Source organism: Stegostoma tigrinum, chromosome 1 (genome assembly GCF_030684315.1).
Source record: "Stegostoma tigrinum isolate sSteTig4 chromosome 1, sSteTig4.hap1, whole genome shotgun sequence".
In the NCBI taxonomy this organism is placed as follows: domain Eukaryota; kingdom Metazoa; phylum Chordata; class Chondrichthyes; order Orectolobiformes; family Stegostomatidae; genus Stegostoma; species Stegostoma tigrinum.
Window position 1 is genome coordinate 9,516,526 of NC_081354.1, and position 21,203 is coordinate 9,537,728.

The 21,203-nt window shown below is 42.0% G+C and overlaps 1 protein-coding gene across 2 annotated transcripts in view; it reads right to left on the bottom strand.

Moving 5' to 3' along the window:
* The window catches only part of ccser1 (coiled-coil serine-rich protein 1), a 1,213,403-nt gene that overhangs the window by 1,007,788 nt on the left and 184,412 nt on the right, over window positions 1-21,203 (bottom strand). The window contains exons 2-3 of one of the 2 annotated variants that reach the window (XM_059650255.1): window positions 7,324-7,373; window positions 4,663-5,920 (exon numbers count right to left, since the gene is read on the bottom strand). In XM_059650255.1, the coding sequence (XP_059506238.1) occupies window positions 4,663-5,857 (1,195 nt within the window). In that variant the 5' untranslated portion in view covers window positions 5,858-5,920; window positions 7,324-7,373. The remainder of the gene's footprint in view (window positions 1-4,662; window positions 5,921-7,323; window positions 7,374-21,203) is intronic. The other variant, XM_048537406.2, reaches the window with a different exon arrangement.

The following is a 21,203-nucleotide window of genomic DNA, read 5'->3' on the forward strand; positions in this document are numbered from 1 at the left end:
TCATCTCACCTCCTTGACCTGTCCGTCTTCCCTGGACTAACCTATCCCCTCCCTACCTCCCCACCTATACTCTCCTCTCCACCTATCTTCTTTTCTCTCCATCTTCAGTCCGCCTCCCCCTCTCTCCCTATTTATTCCAGAGCCCTCACCCCATCCCCCTCTCTGATGAAGGGTCTGGGCCCGAAACGTCAGCTTTTGTGAACCTGAGATGCTGCTGGGCCTGCTGTGTTCATCCAGCCTCACATTTTATTATCTTGAATCACATGAAGCTGTTTTTTTTAATTCTAACCTCAGCTGTCTTCACAGTGCACACCTTTTTCTCCCTGAATCTGGGTTTAATTTCCACCGTCACAAATGGACTGTGGCTCCTTATCTTCCAGAGCAGAAATGAATTACTTCTAAATTTGAAATCTCAGCGAAGCAACTAGTTCCCATGAATGATTAGCTCTCAATCAGAAAATGACTACATGAAATTTGCACGCTCGCTCTCTCTCTCTCTCTCTCTGTATCCTGCAGCGTCTGACAGGAATTCCAATTAATTGCTTAATAGCAATATTCCTTCAGCACCATCCATTTACAATCATATGTATGCTGGTGTGAAAAAGAATTGACCAAGAGGTGAAGGTTGCCGTATCCTTACTGTTATTGACACGGTGAAGAGGAGAAGGCATAAGATATAGGAATTAAAGTTCAAGAACTGACAATATCCCAAATCTATTACTACATTGAAAACGGTCAATTAATTACAAAGTATGGTGTTTTTACACAATTGTCATTCTGACATTTGGATCCTACTTCAGGAACACGGATCTATAAAAGATTGGTCAAAATCTCCTCTTCTCTGCATCAAATCACCTCCTCCACCCTCATCACAATACCGTGTCTATCATATGTACAATATCTCAAAGTTAGTTAAATAGGAAACCGGGAGTAAAAACAAAATAAGAAATTGTTTCCAGATGAATGCAGATTCTTAATTTGTCATTGGCCATGTGTCATTGTAAATTAAGGCAGCAATGAATAGAATTTCTGACCTCTGCCCATAAATTGAACTTAGCCAAAGGAATTACACAGCAGCGCTGTGATACAAGTAAGGTATATTTTCACCCCTTCTCTCTTCTTTCTCCTCTCTTAAAATTTTCAAAATACTTTGTGTTAAACAACATTGCAGGGGCTGTAACATCACAATTGACTGTAAGGGGGGGGGGGGGTGTTAAATTATACATTCTTTTCCAGTAAATTGTTCTAAGATGTCCAAGCTCTAGAGTCACAGAATGACACAGCACAGAAGGAGGCCAGAGATAGTCGGAACTGCAGGTGCTGGAGAATCTGAGATAACAAGGTGTCGAGCTGGATGATCACAGCAAGCCAAGCAGCATCATAGGAGCAGGAAAGGTGACGTTTGAGGCCTAGACCCTTCTTCAGAAATATCTAGGCCCGAAACATCAGCTTTCCTGCTCCTATGATGCTGCTTGGCCCGCTGTGTTCGTCCAGCTCTACAGAACGAGGCCATTCACCAATTCCATTTAGGCTAGCTCCTTGAAAAGAGTTTTCAATTACTGTTACTTCTTTGATCCCTCAGAGTTACACAGCACAAAATTCAATGAAGTAATTAACAAAATCCCTTTTTTACGTCACCATAACATTTCCCATGTTTTCAGATAATGCATTCTAAATTACAATTCGTGCTTTAAAAATTCTTAATACCACCTCTGGATCTGGTCATTGACACTTCTGCCAATGGAGTGGTTTCTCCCATCTATTCAAACAAAATCTTTCATAATTTTAAATACATGTATTAAAATCTTTGGTTCAAGTTCTCCAGTCTAAAATCTCAGCTTCAACAGTCTCTCCAAGCAATGAAGCCCCATATCACAGGTACTATTCCAGGGAATCTTTTAAATTTTTAATAAACAGTTTAATAAAGCTCCCAAAGTGGTAAAATAGATCAAACAAATGAAATGGTGATATTTATACATTATTTACAAAAAACTGTCAGCCCTCTAAAGCTGTGATCTTAGCGTTTTGTTGACTGGAGTTAGGTGAACAGTTATGCTGAATGTAATTGGATGTATAATTGCAGCAGATTTACTGTTATGAAATCTTTCCTACTCGGTTGGTTCTTCTAACTCATCAATGTCAAAGTTATTCAACCATTAACTCGGAGAACATAATAGTCTAGTAGCTGCAAAGTTTATTAGCAGCCCTTGTGTTTGCTTAATCTATGCTTTAGGGGGGTGTTGACAGATTGATCACTACTAGTCGGTTCTCCTTTCTAAGCAAGTAGTCTCTTTTAAAATTGTGCGTCCTTCCAAATCAAAGGCACAAATATCCCCTTCCACCAACGCTCTCATTTGCTTGGCAGAACTTGTCCTCACCGTCAACAACTTTTCTTTTAACTCCTCCCACTTCCTACAAACTAAACGGGGAGCTATGGACAGCCACACAGGTTACAGCTATGCCTGCCTCTTCATAGGATACAATGGTATAGTCTCTCTTACGCAGTTACACTCTCCCCTCTACATTCCTCCCCTCTTCCTCCGCTACATTGATGACTGTATCGGTGCTGCCTCGTGCTCCCATGAGGTTCTCGAACAGTTCATCCATTTCAACAACACCTTTTGTCCAAGCCCCTCATTCAGCTGGACCAACTCCAACATGTTCCTCTCCTTCCTGGACCTCTCCGCCTCCATCTCCAAGAACCAACTTAGCACCAACATCCATTTCAAGCCCACTGACGACCACAGCTAACTCAACTACACCTCCTCTCACCCACCCTCTTGCAAAAATGCGATCCCATTCTCCCAATTCCTCCACCTCACCTACTCCTGGGATGAAGTGTTCCACTCTTGGACATCCCAGATGTTGTCTGACTTCAAGGACAGTAATTTCTCCTCTCCCATGACTCAATGCCCTCAACCGCATCTCCTGCACCTCCCACACTTCTGCCCTCAAACTCTCTCCCTCCAACAGTAAGGATCAAGCCCCCAGTTTTCACATACTACCGAACCAATCTCCAAACCTAATATATCATCATCCCCCATTTTCACCACCTGCAATCAGACCCCACCATCAAAAAGGTATTTCCTCTCCAACAACTATCAGCTTTCTGTAAAGCTCACTCCACAATTCCCTCATCTGCCCCACATCCAGCATCTCTCCCTGTAACCACACCTCCCCGCTCACCTCCAAACAATCATTCCAAATCTGACAGCAATTCACCTGTACATCTTCTAACCTGGTCTATTACATCCGTTGCTCTCGACATGATCTTCTCTATATTGGAGAGACCAAGCACAGACTCGGTGACCAATTCACAGAGCTTCTGCGCTCTGTACACTGCAAGCACTACCACCTTCGGTTTCCAGCCATTTCAACTCCCACTGCCACTCCCTATCCTGGACCTCCTCCACTGTCACAATAAGGCAACATGTAAACTGGAGGAACAACACCTTATATTTTACCTTGGGAGCTTACAGCCCAATTCCTCAACATAGAGTTCACCAGTTTCAAAATCTCCCCAGCCACAGCCTCATCCTATGTCCAATCCTCCCTCTCAACCCCGCCTCCTTGACCTGACACAACCTGTCCATCTCCCTTCTCACCAAACACCCCACCCTTCAAACAATCTCTACAAACTCCTACCTGCATCCCACTATCACCAGCACAGGCCAGCCCAGCATTCATTACCATACCTAAGTGCCGAAAGTATACATTGCCTTGATTCTGGAGTCACATGGAGACCAGGCTAGGTAAGGATAGAGTTTTTCCTTCCCTAAAAGGGACCATTAGCAAGCCAGATAGGTGTTCACAACCATTGACAATGATGTCATGGTCATCATTAGACTCTTAATTCCAGACTTTTGTTTGGAATTCAAATTCCATCATCTACCATGACAGGATTTCAACCCAACCCAGGTCCCAGAACATTACCTGGGTCTCTGGCTTAATAGTTTGGCAATAATACTGGGGCATATTGTAACCATATATTCATATTAAATCTGAATTACTCAGTACTGTAATCTGTGTTAGTCTGTATTAAACAAATAATAAAACTTGAATTTGACCAATTTCAATGCTACACCTGTTAGTCCACAAGGAAGATACAGTTCAATGACTTGCATTTATAGTCTTCAAAGTGGTAAAATGTTCCAGGGCTTTCATATTATTGTAATCAAACAAAATTTGACATGAAAACACACAATATTATCTTTGGACAAATCTTGATCAAGGATAGAATTTCACAGAGCTTTTTGAAGGGAAGGGAGAGGCAATGAGAGATCAGGGAGAAAATTCCCACGTATGTAACCTAAACAGATGAGAGCAAGAGCTATCAATGATTGAGGGCAGGAAGTCAAAGAAGCAGCAAAATTGGATGAGAGCAGGGATCTTGGAATGTGGTAGGGAGGAGGTTACAATAGTGATAATGGGAACTGCAGATGCTGGAGAATTCAAGATAATAAAATGTGAGGCTGGATGAACACAGCAGGCCCAGCAGCATCTCGTGCTCCTGAGATGCTGCTGGGCCTGCTGTGTTCATCCAGCCTCACATTTTATTATCTAGGAGGTTACAATAGAGTTGTTGACTACAAACAAACTTTAAGACAAACATAAGAACTTTAAAAGCGAGGTGTTGAGAGACCACAATCTCGATGCCCATACCTGTGGAATGAGATGTTCCCTGGCAGTGTTCATGAGGTTTAATCATGGAGGTGGAGTTGGTGATGGCTAACTTATGCACCTTCTCAGTGGAGAGTGTTGTCGCTTCCAGGCCGTTTTGTGTGAAGGACGGCTGGTGTTTGACATAAGGGCCGCTCTGAGTGACAGCTCCGGGTGGTTGGATCGGCCTACCATCGCTTTCACAGCTCCCCTTCAGTCCCGGGCAGTCGAATCCGTGCGGAAACTCTTCAGCGCGATGGGTCGAGAGTTCCACATCAGAGAGCAGCGCCGTCTCCCTGAGGTGAAGGCTGTCCCCTGAGGGGCAGAGGTGAGGAGCAGGAGCAGCAGCAAGCCCGAGTGAGCTCTGCGGGGTAGCAGAGTGGGATGGGTCAAGTTCAGTCAGACTCGGGGCAGGGCGGCAGGCCAGCAGCTCCTTGTCCGCCTCGGAGACTGAGTCTGCGGAGACGGGCACGAACTCGGAAGGGGTGAGGATGGTGGTGTTGTCGCTGGACAGGAGCGGTGAATGCAGGGAGCCCTCGGCGTTGTCCACCTGCAGGTACTTGGTGCATTCCTCGTGCGCGGGTCCCCTGGGCTCGAGCTCGTTGGCCTGCGGCATCACGTGGGCCGGCTGCTCGGCCGGCGGGCTGCGCGCGGCGCTGGGTTTGGACAGCTTGTGGTGCGTGGAGAAGGACCTGGGGAGCAGCTTCCTGCCGTGCTGCTTGGCCGGGCGGTCATCGGGAAAGCCGGAATCGTCACCTTCGTCCACGCTGGACCTCCCCGAGCTGAGGCAATTCATGAAGACGCTCTTGTTGAGCTCCTTCCCCTTCTCGAAGTCCTCTGTGGCCGACCGCGTGATCTTCTTGCCGCGTGGGACGACGCTCAAGCCGAACGTGTGGCGGCCCTTCGCCCTCGCGCCTTCCTCCCCGGGGGTGTTGCCCTGACCGTTACACAGAGTCGAAGCGCGAGGCTCGCCCGCGGCTTTCCTGCCGGGGAAGCCGATGGAGGCGGTGCGGAAGATGTTCCTGCGCTTCCCCATGCTGCTCGAGCTCGAGTTGGTGCTGGACGGCGACGAGGTGTGCACCCCGTTAGTCGCGGAGGACGGCGACGACGGCAGGGAGTCGCGCCGCTTTGAGGTGCTGCGCCGGAATATCGGGAGCCTGGAGACCAGCGTGGATCGCCGCGACCCTGTGTCCCCCATCAGCGCAGCGTGTCTGCTGAGGCCGGGGACCGACTGTGTCAGACCGACTGGGGTAATGTCAACCTGGACCAAGGTACAAAAACAACATTTAGCGAATCTTCTTCACTCAGACTGTTCCATCAATCAGAGTTACAAACATTGTTTTTATTTTCCCAATTTTGAACATGTAATTTAGGTGCAAGGACTGGTGGCAGTGGCCCTACTTCTGAGCCAGGAGGCCCAGGTTCAAATCTCACCTGATCCACAGCTGTACAACAGGGTGATTACAAAATATCTACAATTTCAGTACAAACAGAATGGGCTTTTCTCCAGCCATTTCCTGGACCACTCTCCTAAACTGTCTCTAAATCTTTCAGCAGCTTCCCCACCTCCTCAGTACTACCTGCCTGTCCACCTATCTTTGTATCAGCAGCAAACTTCACCAGAATGCCCCCAATTCCTTCATCCTGATCATTAATATATTAAGGTGAACAGCTGTGGCCCCAACACTGAATCCTGTGGGACACCACTTGTCACCGGTTGCCATTCTGATAAAGAGCTTTTTATCCCAACTCTCTGCCTTCTGTCAGACAGCCAATCCTAAATCCAAGCCAGTAGCTCACCTCGAATACCATGGGCCCTCACCTTGCACGCACCGTATCAAAGGCCTTTTGGAAGTCTAGATAGATAATATCTATTGGGTTTCCCTGGTCTAACATACTTGTTACCTCTTCAAAGAATTCTAACAGGTTTGTCAGGCTCGACCTCCCCTTACTAAATCCATGCTGACTTGTTCTAATCTGACCCTGCACTTCCAGGAATTTGGAAATCTCATCCTTTGCAATGGAATCTAGAATTTTACCGACTACTGAGGTTAGGCTAATTGGCCTATAATTTTCCATCTTTTGCTTTGATCCTTTCTTAAACAAGGGGGTTACAACAGCAATTTTCCAATCACCTGGGGCTTTCCCTGACTCTAGCACTTCTGGGTAATAACAAAGGCAAGAGAAAGAAGGTGCAAACAGATCTCCAGTCCACTATTCCAAACACCATAGCATTTGGTTCTGAAGTATCACCAATAATTTTTGTTTCTACTAGTTTGAAATCCAACAAAATGTTTCCTTCCACTGCTGGGACTTTTGCGTTGCTGGCTAGACCTGGATTTATTGCTTATCCCTAGGTACCCTTGAGGAGGTGGCAGTAAGCTGCCTTTTTGACCTGTTGCAGTCTATATGCTGTCAGTAGACATACAATGCCCTTGAAGAGGGGTTTCAAGTTATAGCTAATGCAGCAGAATGCATAATAGTATATGCCTGAACTGTATCTTCAAATAAGCATCATTACCCCATGCCAGTCTCCTGTCTTTTCCCCCATAGCCCTGTACACCATTTCTAGTCAGATATTCATCCAATGCCCTCTTGAACGCCTCAATTGAACCTGCCTCCACCCCATTTCCAAGCTGTGTGTTCCAAATCCAAACTACTCACTTTGTGAAAGGGTTTTTTTTCCTCATCACTCTTGCTTCATTTGCACGTCTCTTAAAAGCAAGAAAAAAAACAAGACAGCATTGATTTAATGTGCGGGAACAGCTTCTCTGTCTATTCTATCCAGCCCACTGGAGATTTTGAAAATCACTTTCAAATCTCCTCTATCTCCATATCATGTTTCTAATAATAATGTTGGTATGGACCCTACTTCCCATCTCATTATGGGCACCCACTGATAATGTTGCCTTCATAATATTTTGTAATAAACCTATTCAGAGAGGTTATTGCTCTCTGGAGTACATGGGCCTGGAAACATCCTCCTGGTCCAGAGGTAGCGCCACAACCTCTTTACTACAAGAGCCACCCCGAGTGGCTATCAACACTTGAGTTAATTATAAAAACTGACTCCACACTCCAACTATGGTGAATTGTTCAATAAGTACTTACCACATAACTTAGCAGTTTTTAAAGGCTGTATTTAATTTCAGTTGAAGTTGAGTTGGTTTCAGTATGCTACCTGCACTTTGGTAAGTCAAGTTTAGCAACAGATTCAGAGTTCAACTGCTGAACAGTTGGACAACACAGTTGCTCAGTAAGTTTGCCTGTTCTATTTTTTGAAAGCACATTTTGGTTTTACCATCCATGACATAGAAGAAAATTAATTTTAAGCTTTTAGCCATTGGCAGTGAGGTTTACATTACAACCCTTAAATATATTGAGCAAAAGAAAAGTACTGAAAAGGGAAATTGAGAAAATCTGAAATCAAATGGTAACACTTCCCCAAATATGGAAACAAAATTACTGTTCTGAAAATTTTGTTTCTCCAAATCCTTCCACTGCCACCACATCATTCCTTAGTCAGTCATGATACAGGCAAAGTTAGAAGGTTCACAAAACTCTACTTCTGACATACACATTGGAACAACTAAAGGAACCTTTAGTCATGATCATAAGCCAGTCAGAATACATTGTGAGGCTGACAGACAAATCGGCTTCAACTATACAATTTTTTTAAATTCACTCATGGGATGTGGGTGTTGTTGGCTGGGCCAGCATTTACAGCCTGTCCCTAGTTGCCCTTAAGGTGGTGTTGGTGACGCTGTCTTTTTGAAATGCCACAGTCCATTTGATGAAGGTAGAGACCCATAAGAGAGGGAATTCCAGAATTTTGACCCAATGACAGTGAAAGAATGGCAGTATCTTTCCAAATCAGGGCAGTGAGTGACTTAGAGGAGTACTTGCAGGGCATGATGATCTGATGCATCTGTTGCCCTTCTACATGCTGTGCATCTTGTAGATGGTACACATTGCTGCTATTGCCTATTAGCGTGTACTAAGTTCAGAGAAGCCTCATCATTAGATTTCAAGTAATGAGCATTTTTGGAGGCAATCTTAAACTTGTTCAGTCAAATGAGACATCCAGCAGCACCTGCCAAGTAACGAGGTCCAGGGACAAAGTTATTTATTAAGTTAATGCACCAAAATATGTCATGTTTCACTGTTGGATGGACATTTATTCAGAGATCAGCTTGTTTGAACATTTTGAAATGCCTCCAGGCAGGGCTGATGCAACAAGTTGGACTTTAATCCAGATATACACCACAAATTCACCACAAGACCCTCTTTAAGATTCCTGAACGCTATGGGCAATTTAACATGGCTGATCCACCTAACCTGCACATGTTTCAACAGTGGCGGAAACCCAAGCGCCTGGAGGAAACCCACGCTGACACGGGGAAAATGTGCAAACTCCACACAGACGGTCACCCAAGGCTGGAATTGAACCCAGGTCCCTGGCGCTGTGAGGCTGCAGTGCTAACCACGGAGCCACCGTGCCACCCCAGTCTTGGGCGATGTGTGTGTGGAGCTTGCATCAGATTTCCTCCTGCTGCTCCAATTTCCTCTCACAGTCTAAAGAAATGCAGGTTAGGTGGATGGGCTATGCTAAATTTCCCTGTAATGTCCAGGGCTGTGTGGGCTAGTTGAGTTAGCCATGGGAAATGGAGGGTTACAGAGATTGAATAGGGGTGTGTCTGGGTGCATGCTCTTTGGAGTGACTGTGTGCACTTGTTACGCCGAAAGGCCTGTTTCCTCACTGTAGGGAATCTAATCTAATCTAAGACTGGCATCAAACCTGGATTCCTGATGTTTGAGGCAGCAGTCCTAGCCACTATACCACCCTGGTTAATAGAATTTAAATCCACCAGCTCTCACAGTAGGAATGCATAACATTTCCGATGAACATTTAAATTTTCGAAACAGCCATTCAGAAAATTAATTTGGAGTGTAGGAGTGTAGCAGACAGGCACACCTGGTCTGAGAAATAATGGCACAGAAGGAGGCCATCGAGTCCACCGCATAAACAGTAAACCGTTGATTGACAGAGAAATGTTGGATGGAATAGAAAGAATTAAAAAAAAGAAAAATTCTTCCTCAAAGTTTCCTGAAGTTAGCAAGACCAACTGAGTAAGCCTCAGTTGAAATGCTCATCGTGAACTCTGCAGTTCAAGTTGACACACTTAAGTACTAAGTTGAAGCCTGAACCCACAATCTGCAAATTCAGGAGCAAAACCGTTATCAACCAAGGTAATCTATTACAACACACCTTAAGGATACTGAGATTGACACTGAAATAAGGAGGCTTTCCAGAAGTTACTTGCCTTTATTCTCGTGTTAATGCTTCATTATCTTTATTTTTGGTGTACATTTTTTAAGCTATCAAACATATCACAAGTCCCGTCCATTATCAAGCCAGTCTCACTGTTGTGTTGACTTTTGACTAGATAAAAGTTCTATCTTTCTTTGCAAAATCCTTCTACAACCTCGTTCCTGCCCATTTTTGTCATTACTTTCAACCCAGAACCAACAATACTACTCATTCTGGCTTTCTGAATTAGTGTTAATCACTCACCTATCGGGGGCTTTTCATTCACTTACCACGGCCCTAAAGGTCTCATTTCCCCTCCCCAAAATCCTTCTGGCTCTCTATCTTACTCGCTGCTATGAAGGTGTACTTAAAACATATTTCTTCGACCAAGCTTTTGGGCCGTAGTTCTAATATGTCTGTGTGGCCTGGTGTCATACAGGTAATTCAGCTTTGTTTCGTTAACGCAAATTGATTTACGCGTTGAATAGTTGACGCTGTTTGGATAGCGTGAACTTTCTGTTGCGCAGGTATAATGATTTCCCAAAGACATACTTTCTATAAGTTCTCCTATAATACGATAGTTGTGTTCTTGCACTGTGTAAAGTCTCGTTCTCGGGAAATCGCTGTAGAAAATTGTTATCCTTGTACAGCAGAAAGTTTGCGTTATCCAAACAAACAATCGCGTTACAGCCAAACCGCGTTAATGAAAGACGCATTATTGCAGAACTAGAGATAATGGGAACTGCAGATGCTGGAGATTCCAAGATAATAAAATGTGAGGCTGGATGAACACAGCAGGCCAAGCAGCATCTCCTGAGATGCTGCTTGGCCTGCTGTGTTCATCCAGCCTCACATTTTATTATTATTGCAGAACTACCTGCCGTCCTGCATGTGACCTGAAAAGCTGCCTTCGCTTTGCTGGTGTGGATCACTTTTATCCCAGTCAACCTTAAGATTACTGAACATAAAATCTCCCCATGTTAATGAGGGCAAGGCTTTGAATCAACAGTCGAAAGTTCACAGTTCATGCACCCGTTCCATCTCTGTGTCTCAATACTGGAGTTACATCCAGCAAAGTTGCTTTCATTCAATGAGGATGAATGGTCCATTACACAAGCAGGCAGAGTGGTTAGGTAGAGGTAATTGGAAGGTTTAAAGATGGCTTATAGCTATGGACCAAGTATTCACATGACACCCATTAATCAATCAATGGATCCTCAACCTTGCTTTGTAAATAGCAATAAAGATAAAAAGCGACTGAGGCAATCTGAGACTCTCCATTTAAAAACAAACATAAGCCTGCAGGACACAAAAATGTCAGCAGATGGCATTAAACAAAAGAAAGTCAGCCTTGTGGCATGCAAGATATAGTACAACCCGTTTCCTGCATTACTGCACACTCAGCCAGTTTTAATTTTGACAGGTCACATCTTTTCAGTAAATTGTTGAATGAAGTTGCAGCAGTGACTATACTTTAATAAATACATCATGAGCCTTGAGGCGCTGGGGGGCATCACATTGTGAGAGGCACCATATAAGCTTTTTCACACTAAAGTTGTTTGAGTACATAGATGTAGTATTGCACACTGGAGTGAAATTCAACTGTGCAAATGTCCTTCCTCCGCTGCCATGGTCATGTGACTCCTGAGAGAATAGAAAGGATGGAGGTTTCGAAATGGTTGTATTTCACTCCAAACGTGGTTCAGGCCTCATGTGCTGTCTTGTGTGGAGGTAAAATAATCCAATGGTGCTATTTTAACAATCCACAAGTGAGACAAGATGGTGAGGTGTCAGAAGTGAGTGAGTAGGCAGTACAGATGGCAAGCAGGGACAACAACATGGGGATTTTAGGTAGATAGGCATGGGTGAGGAAAGACATTTCAGGCAAATGTCTAAGTGGTGAAGTATGAGTCTTGGTGGGTGCCAGTTAGCAGAGGGTGTGGTAGATTGGAGAAGGTCATTCACATTCTTCCTTCACCAGTTGGCGCTCCTTTGAAAAGGCAAGACCTCAATGACCCAGAGTAAGAGTACTGTGGCCTCCTCTGCTGGACTTTAGGGAAGTGAACATTCCCCTCCTGTACCACACTGTCCATTAGAATCTCCAGATCCCGATCTGTACCAGGTCTAGGGGAAATATCACAACCTGTGAATGGTGGTTCCAGACTGCCATCACTTCACCAGCTGTGCACAGGCCTTTTAAATATGGTACTGGCCCCAGGTCTATTGTGGGATATCCCAGCAGTGTTGAGTGGTAAAATTCAGATAGTATCAGACAATAGCATCATGCCAGAATGCATAAAACTCTGAGCAAGGCAAGTAATACAAAAATACAGAGTAATAAGCTGATTAGGTATTTAAATTACAGTGGAAAACAACATTGTTAAGTCCTGAGTAAGAATAATCAGCCAAGCAGACAGCCAACTTCAATGGATCAAAACAAAAGAACTGAGTTGGATCAACAGGAACCAAAGGATGGTTGGAGAAAATGTAGCTAAATAATGGGTTACCTTCAAAGAGGAGATGGTTCAGGACCAGACAAGGTACATTCTCTCAATGAGAAGGGTAGGACAAGAAAATATATAGTTCTCTGGATGGCAAAGAAGATTGAAAATTGAGAAGGAAAAATAAGTGAGCTTATGATAGTAGTCAGGTCATAAATACAATGAGGAACCAAGCTGAATACAAAAGATTCAAAAGGGACGTACAACAGCAAGTTAGAGAAGCACAGCGATATTATATGAAAAAGACTAGCAACTAACATAAATGGAAACCCCAAAGCGTTCTGTCAGCACAGTCATAAAACCATGGCAAAAGAAGTTGTGAGCCAATTAGGGACCAAAAGGGGATTTGCACATGGAGGCAAATGGCATAACTAAACAGCCATGAATATTTATCATTTGTTTTTACCTATGAAGCAGATACAGCCCAGGCTGTGGTGACAGAGGAAGAAACTCAGCCACGAGGGTTTTCAATTTGGTAAGGAGGTATCGGATAAGCTGACAGGACTTAAAGTTAATATGGCAATGGGACCAAATGAGGTGCACTCAAGGATATTGAAGGAAGTGAGAGTGGAAATTGCACAGACATTGACAATTATCTTTAAATCTTCCCTGACATGAAGGTAGTGCAGAAGAAATGGAGAATTGCAAACCCATGATGAAAAAAGCTGTAATGAACCAGTCAGTTTAACTTTGGTGGGAAATTTCTGGAAACAATTATTAGGGATAAAATTAATAGATGGAAAATTATAGGTTGATTCAGAAGAGTCAGTATGGATCTTTTGCAGAAAATTATGTCTAACTTGCTGGAGATTTTTTTCGAAGAGAAAGTTAATGAGCACAAGGTTGTTGATATTGATTACCAAAAGGCGTTTGATACAATGCCACAGAACACATTTGTGGAAGAGTGAAAGGTCATGGGACAAAAGACAGTAGCAACGTGGAAAAATAATTGTCTGAGGTGTAACAAACAGCAATGGGTAAATTGATATTTTTGGGCTGGACGAAGGTTTACAGCGCAGGTCCTCTGGAGTTTTTATTTTTTCCTTTATTTCTTTGCTCTTCGATGGATACAAGTGATCAAAAACGTAACGTGCAGGAGAAAATTCGGCATTTTTAGATGAAACAAAACTTGGGAGAACAGTATAGTGAACAAACTGGAAAAGGTGATGCACCTTGGTGCAAAGAAAATGGAACAACAGTATAAAGGGTGCTTTTCTAAAAGTGTGCAGGAATAGAGAAGCCTGGTATATGTGTGCATAATACATTAAATGTGGCAAGATAGGTAGAGAAAGCTTTTAATAAAGCAATTAGTAAAGAAATGCAGGCTTCATTAATAGAAGCATGTAGTAAAAGAGCAGGGAGGTGAATGATGAACCTTAAATACTGGTTAGACCTCAGCTGAAGTACTTTGTAACAATTCTTCGTACCATACCATAAGAAGGATGTGAATGTATTGGAAACAGTGTGGAAGAGATTGATGAGAATGGTTTCAGGAATGAGACGCGCAAGTTATGAAGCAAGATTGCATAAATTGGGACTGTTTTCCTTGGAGAGGAGACAGTTGAGGAAATTTGATTGAAGTTTTCAAAATCACGAGTGGTCTGCACAAAATGGATAGGGAGAAATTGTTTTCTGAAGAAGGATCACGGCCCGAAGAGTCAGCCTTCCTGCTCGGCCTGCTGTGTTCATCCAGTTCTACACCTTGTTACCTCTACAGGGAGAAATTGTTCCTGCTTGTAAGTGGATAGAGAACAAGAGGGAACAGTTTGAAGTGTTTTTCCAAAAGAAGCAAATGTAAGGTGAAAAAAAACTTTTTCACATAATTAGCACATAGGGTCTGTAATGCACTGCCTGGAGGTATAGTGGAGGCAGGTTCAATTGAGGGTGCTGGATGATTATTTAAATAGAAACAATTGCGGGGGTGCTGGGAAAAAGGCAAGAGATTGTTACTAAATCAAAAATGTTCAGACAGCCAGTGCATATACAATGGGTTGAATGGCCTCAACTTGTGTACGGTAACAATTCTGGGAATTCTGTCTGTTTTATTAACGTGAAAAGGGAACTCTCACCAGTAAAAATGACCACCAGTATATAATACTCTATAAAGGAAATTAAGGGATATAGGGATTGAGCAAGAAAGTCAATTTGAACTAAAAAAAGCCATGACCTTCTTGAATAAAGGAAGATACTCAAGTTGCCAAATAGCTGGCTCCCAATTCTAATATTCTTTAATCTGGTCTGAACAGTTCTCTTTAAAAGGCTCTAGATAAACTCCATATTTAAAGGCAGTTAAATAAATACTTCCAAAAAAATAAATTACCAGAGCTCAGTTAACTTAAAAAGGGCCATATGAAAAAGTCAGAAAGAGCTTACAATCAAAATATATTTGAACAAGACACACAAGGTACTTTCTACGAATTCACTGACTTGTATTGAATTCCGTAGCATCAGCCTCATAACCAATGACCCAGCAACAATTATATCAAACCAAGCAGGAAGCTATTTTTCCCTGTCTGAGCAAATCTCATTTTTAACTGTTAAGGTGCCGTCACAGGATAAAAGTAGTCATCACCATGCTAAAGCTTAGCCAGAAGGTTTTACTTGTTTTATAATGCCCACTGCAATTACATGCATGTATTGAAGAGCAAAATGTCAAATCACTGAAAAATGTCAGATCTTAAATCCCCAATTATGATGTTGTCTAATATTTAAAGTTGTAATCACAGACGTACAGAAGGGTGAAGCATATAAAAGGAGGCCATTCAGCTCATCATGTCTATCTCCTGGTTCATTGAAAGCGTATCCAAAGCTACCCTCTTCTCTGCTCCTTTGTCTAATCCTGCTATTTCCCTCTTTAAGTATTTGCCCAAATCCCTTTTGTAAAGCAAGTTACAGCTGAAACCATTACTTCCACTTTTTCAGGCAGATTGTTCCAGATTACAAGAACTCGCTGGTGCATAAAAATATTTTTTTTCGTTTTAGTGCTGGCTTTTATATCTATCAATCTAGATCTATCTCCCCGGTTATCTACCCTCCTCGTATTGGAAACAGTTTGTGCCTATTGACTGTATCAAAACCCATCAGGATTTGAACATTTCTATTTTCTCTTCATTGATAGGTCTCAGGGGAGAAACTTCTGCTTCTCAAGACTCTCCACAGACCTGCAATTCACTATGCCCTGCACCATTCCAGTTCTCCGCTGTGTCTTCACTAATATTAAATTATTAAAATACAACATTAAAGATTTCTGTAGCATCCCTACCTCTGAGCCCAGGAGACCCGGGTTTAATTCCTGGATGAACACAACAGGCCAAGCAGCATCTTAGAAGCACAAAAGCTGATGTTTCGGGCCTAGACCCTTCATCGTCTCTGATGAAGGGTCTAGGCCCGAAACGTCAGCTTTTGTGCTCCTAAGATGCTGCTTGGCCTACTGTGTTCATCCATCTTCATACTGTTATCTTGGATTCTCCAGCATCTGCAGTTCCCATTATCTCGGGTTTAATTCCTGTCTGCTGCAGAGATGTGCCATAACATCTCTGAACTAGTTGATTAGAAAATATATTAAAATATGATCATAGTAAATACTATTATTTCATTTAGTGACAAGATGTCCACAATATGCGGTGCTGTATTTGCCAAGATGCATAATAACTTACAGCCCTCTGAAGAAACCCAAAAGGAAGGTTTAGCCTGGACAGAAATACTGTGAAGGAAAAGAAATGCCCTTCAAAGGATTGCTTAATGTTGTAATCAATAAAATGAGTTCTTAACTCATAGCTGCAATAGCAACATCTCTTGAGAATGTGAATCCTGCTTTAACAAGTTGGCAGGACTCCTGCAGTGATGTATTTTCAACACAGAAGATGAGCTGATCATCCCTTTCTAAGTCCTAACTTGAGCACACTGATAGAGGCAGGATTGCTTTGCAAATACAGCTGGAGATACCAATCTTCCTATAAATATTAATCCCAGCTACTAGGACACTTTTCTCATTATGATGACGTGAAGGGTGGAAGAGAGAGAGATTCATTCGCTATTTCAAGTAACATCAAGACTAAGAATTCCTTTACAACTGTTCCACGAGCTGCAATATTGATGTGGCAGCAGCATGTAATGTCTCTTCTATTTTTGTACTTGAATAGGTGAATGTTTTGAAGCAGGGCATCTTTTGTAAGGAGAGGAAACACAGAGACACAGAAATGACCAAACAAAGCCACACTTCAATCAAACCAAATCTGCGGGTTGTCTCTGTTTGAATAAATTTAAAACCCAGCATTGCGTTAGCCTTTTCAAAGGCAGAGAGTTTTAATCCATACAAAGAATTTTTAGCTTATTTTGTACACAGAATTAGGACAGAAATAAAGCTGCAGGTACACAGGGTGACTGTTTTCTTACAAAGGTACATAGTATAGGCATGGACTGGATGACCTGCCAGACTTCAAAGGCAGGCTGAGTTTTGAAGAGTAGAAAAGATTTTAAATATTTCTCTGGTGTGTTCAGGATTCAGAAGAAATTCTGCTCACCTCCTGAGCCTAGTATATACATAAATTACAATCAGGCTCTAGATGGTAATTCTTCTTGACAATTGTCCTACCCTGTATGAGAATCTGTTAACACCCAGAGGTAGCAGGCACAGGTTAAAGTTTCATGGTGCAAGAACAATATAAAGCTTCCAAGGATCTGAGAAGTTCCCTGTTGCTGTCTTCTATTGTCTCTGCCAACAAACTGAGGAATGTTATTCCAAGGCAGAAGTGCTATTTGTTAAACTTGTCTCTGCCCATTTAATCCCAATGATATTTTGCTCTACAAGATAAGAATAGCACAACATCTTTTACAGTGTGTCTGGGATCTGAGCCAATGGTTTGAGCAACAGTACAACTTGTTACCTATGCAAAGTGAAAGATTATGAAGTGGCCACCAAGCACAATAGCTGAGCAAAGAAATGCTGATTAGAATGGAAGAATGCAATCACAAATTGGTTACAGAAAAAAATCATTTAGATGTTCTGATATGTCTAACAGCTGGTATGCAGCATGCCTTGAAAAGACATGCTCATGCTTTCATCACCATATCATGGCATTGACCTGAAGATATAAAAGTCTCAGTCTCCACCTTAACTTGAAGTGCGACATAAACGTGATTTAGTTTGTAACTAAAAACCTTAGTAAAAGTCACCACATGTCCAGAGAGCCACAGGGCTTCTTTCTCATTAGAGACAGCTGACTGGTGGTTGTTTAACCTGAGGGTCATCATGCTGCAGGTTAGGGGGCGAACTTGAGAGTGGAGCCCTTCAAAGTAACCTCAGCAAGTGCAGGAATTGAACCCATGCTTTTGGCATCACCTCTGAATTAGGAACCCAATGTCTAGCCAACTGAGCTATTTGACCACCACCATCCCACCCCCACAAAAGCTTAGTGTCTATACCAGCGAGGTAATATTTTTTAAATCTTTCAATCCCACATTATTCCACATCAAGTTCTTAAACTTTTAGAACTAACACTGGTATTGCCACATTGGGTACAAGTAGGAGGCAATAGCCCACATCATGGTGGCAGATCAAGAGAGAATAAAAGATGTAATTTTCAAAGGTATATTGAACAATAAATGTTCAAATAAACCCTTAAAGGAATGAGACTGTGCATTTGATTTTCAATGCCAGAGAGGCTGACTGGCTATAAATAATGTGTATTACATCATTAAGAGGTTACTGAGCATTGTGTTTTAGTTGCGTTTGTCTGTTTACAGCCTAATCAAATTCAGAATAAGTTCCATCTCTCAGCACTCTCCACCCACCAATCATGAAATCACTCATTCAGAGAATTCACAAGCATGAGAAATTACAAAGTGCAAAAAGCATCGATGAATTCAAATCTGATATTTCTCTGGTGAGCAGAGCTCACAGCTTGGATCCTCAAGGTACAATGAAGGAACCAGGCAGTAGATCACTGAAAGTGGAAGTCAACACTGTTGAGAAGTTCTGTTCATTCTACATGACAGCTTTTGGTATCACCATAAGCACATTTTTAAATTAGTTCTGGAATAGTGCCTGCCGCTAATGCCCGTTTATGTGTTACTTCACATTTCTAATGAAATTCAATATTTAGTTTGTTACCAGTTACAACACATTTTCAACTTTGATGACTGATTCTTGCTGCTATGTTATTTCGGTCACAGGACTTCCATGGATCAATTTGATGCTGAAAGATCAAATATGTGTTAAAGTTTGCATGCATTCCTTGTTGCCTGAACAACAGAAGCAGATTCAAAAATAACTTTCAGAGGTGAGCTGGAACTCGGTTTAAAAAGGAAATAATCATTCGGGCTATGGGCAGAAAGCTGCGCACAGTCACTGGACTCTTCCCAGATTCTGCCAGATCTGCTGAGTTTCTCCAGTAACTTCTATTTTTGTTTGTTTCAGATCTCCAGTTCATTGTTGTATTTAAACTGTGTGGTGGGTTTGATTGGATACTTTTTTGAGAGAGCTAGCCTCATGGTATAGGCCAAATGACTGCTGTTGCAATGTGCAATTTTATGACATCTTCCAGATCACTTGGCTGTGTTTCAATCAAACTTATACTTTCCAGTCCATTCAATGAGTCAATCTGCATTTCAAACGGCAGACATTTCAAACTTAAAAGCTGCTTTTGGCTTGAATTACTGTTTAATCACAGTGTTGTGAGGCATTGAGAAAGTCATGATTGCGATAGCTAACCTGAATTAAAAGGAAACAATTGGAGAATTGACACGACAGGAGCTAAACCAAAACTTCATAGCAGAGGTAGTCTGCATCATGTCCCTGCCTCTACAACAGTAGGCCCATGTTCAAATCCCACCAGCTCCAGAGCTGTGTAATAAAATCACTGACTTTTTTCCTGATAAAATCACTGAATAGATTGGTTAGAAAATAGCTTTCTGATCAGTCTGATTAAATATATCTTTCCTGAGTCAACTTAAAACTAGTAATGGTTAGTGGACACTGAAAACCAATGATCTACGGAACAGATTAAAGACTCAGACATGCAGTTAATAGAAGGAATTTTCTTGATGGATGTTTCTCGGGACTGGTGTTCAGTTGTACGCCTTAGAATGACAGTCACTAAGTGCAGCTGAATCAACACTGTAACGAGTCATATTTCTACACAAACTCAAACTCAATACAGAACCTCATGAAGCAAATATTCATCCAGGATTTCTTTTGTGCTGTTTAGGACTTGGTGATGTGTGTTTGAGCAATGTCAAATTCATATGACATAAATCTCCCACAGGACCACTGAATTGAACAGGTATAAAAAACATAACATTTAATTAACTCATTGTGGTATCTGACAGATCATTTGCATCAGTCTGGGAGAGGAGCTTTGCTGTATGTTTTAAATTCAATTTCAGTGGCACCTAAACACTGCTTCACCAACATTATTGCAACATTCATTAGCACGGAAAGATCTCCGGTCCAGTCATAAGATTCTCACCCATCCAATCTCCTTCCTGACTGAAGCTCCAAAAATGATACCCTCCTTTCAAATAAGAAAGGAGGGAAGACAATGTCCCCAAACTGATATAATTGTCACCTGTCAACCTCCGTTCACTCACTCACTTTTGTTGTCCCATTGTTCCCTGTGTTCATCAACTATTTATTAGTGCTCAGACATCTTCACATACTCTCATCTCCACCACCCTCTCCAGTTGTCAGCTAAGCACAATCCTTACTCAGTGACACACAATCAATTCTATCCGTACTTGCTCAAGTCATGAGCCTATGTATTAACAGATTGATTTCTCTCCTCCCCCAATCTTAGCAAGAGAAAACCAGAGTAACTAGATGCCATAGATAGAGCTTTTTCCTTGCTGTTCCCTACAATGGAGATTACAACCATCATTCTGTCCATGTCAAACCTGCCACTTCTGAACAGTGATCAAGAAAGATAAAATGATTCAATTCTTTCCTTGCTCAACATTGGCACTAAAATCTGGGACTGCTCAAAAACAAAGACATTCACAACCTTCAAGGACTGGTCCTCAAGAACCAGGTCAATCAACTTTGAAAGGCCAGATAAATTATCTAAACCTCAAAAGATTCTACCATGACACAAAACAAAGATGCTCAGGGATCCACGGCAAACAGACTTTTGACTGAAACTAAGATGACAGCTAATAAAGGTTTTGCTACTGTCACAGGATTATTTAAAATCAAAAGATAGATACAGGAAATGCATGCACATACAAACACAACCAACAAACACAAAAATGTTCAAAAACTCGAGTCATCGTGAGCTTGAAACATTAATTCTGTTATTGTCTCTACAGATGCTGCAAATTTACCCAGTTTCTCCAGCACTTTTTACTGAAATGTATGCTATTGAGAGATGAGGTACACACCTTTAGGCTTTAGGACTATTAAAAGCTAATGTCTTTTCAAGAAATTTCAATCAAGGTTATCTTTGTTTCAAATTCAGAGTTCAAAAATTCATACCAAGCTACCAGTTTCATTTTGAGAAAAGTGTTACCAATATCAAAACATTGGCAAATTCTTCAACATCTCACCAATGAACAAATTGATTTTGACATTCAAAACATAAGACTCAGTGATCAGTAAGCAGGAAAGGAATAGAATTCCCTCATCAGTTTGGAAATGTGCAAGTACGATGGATACTATAGAATAGAATGGAATATCCTTTATTGTCATGTATACTCAAGTACAGGGGTACAGTGAAAGGATTTACAGTGTCACCTCT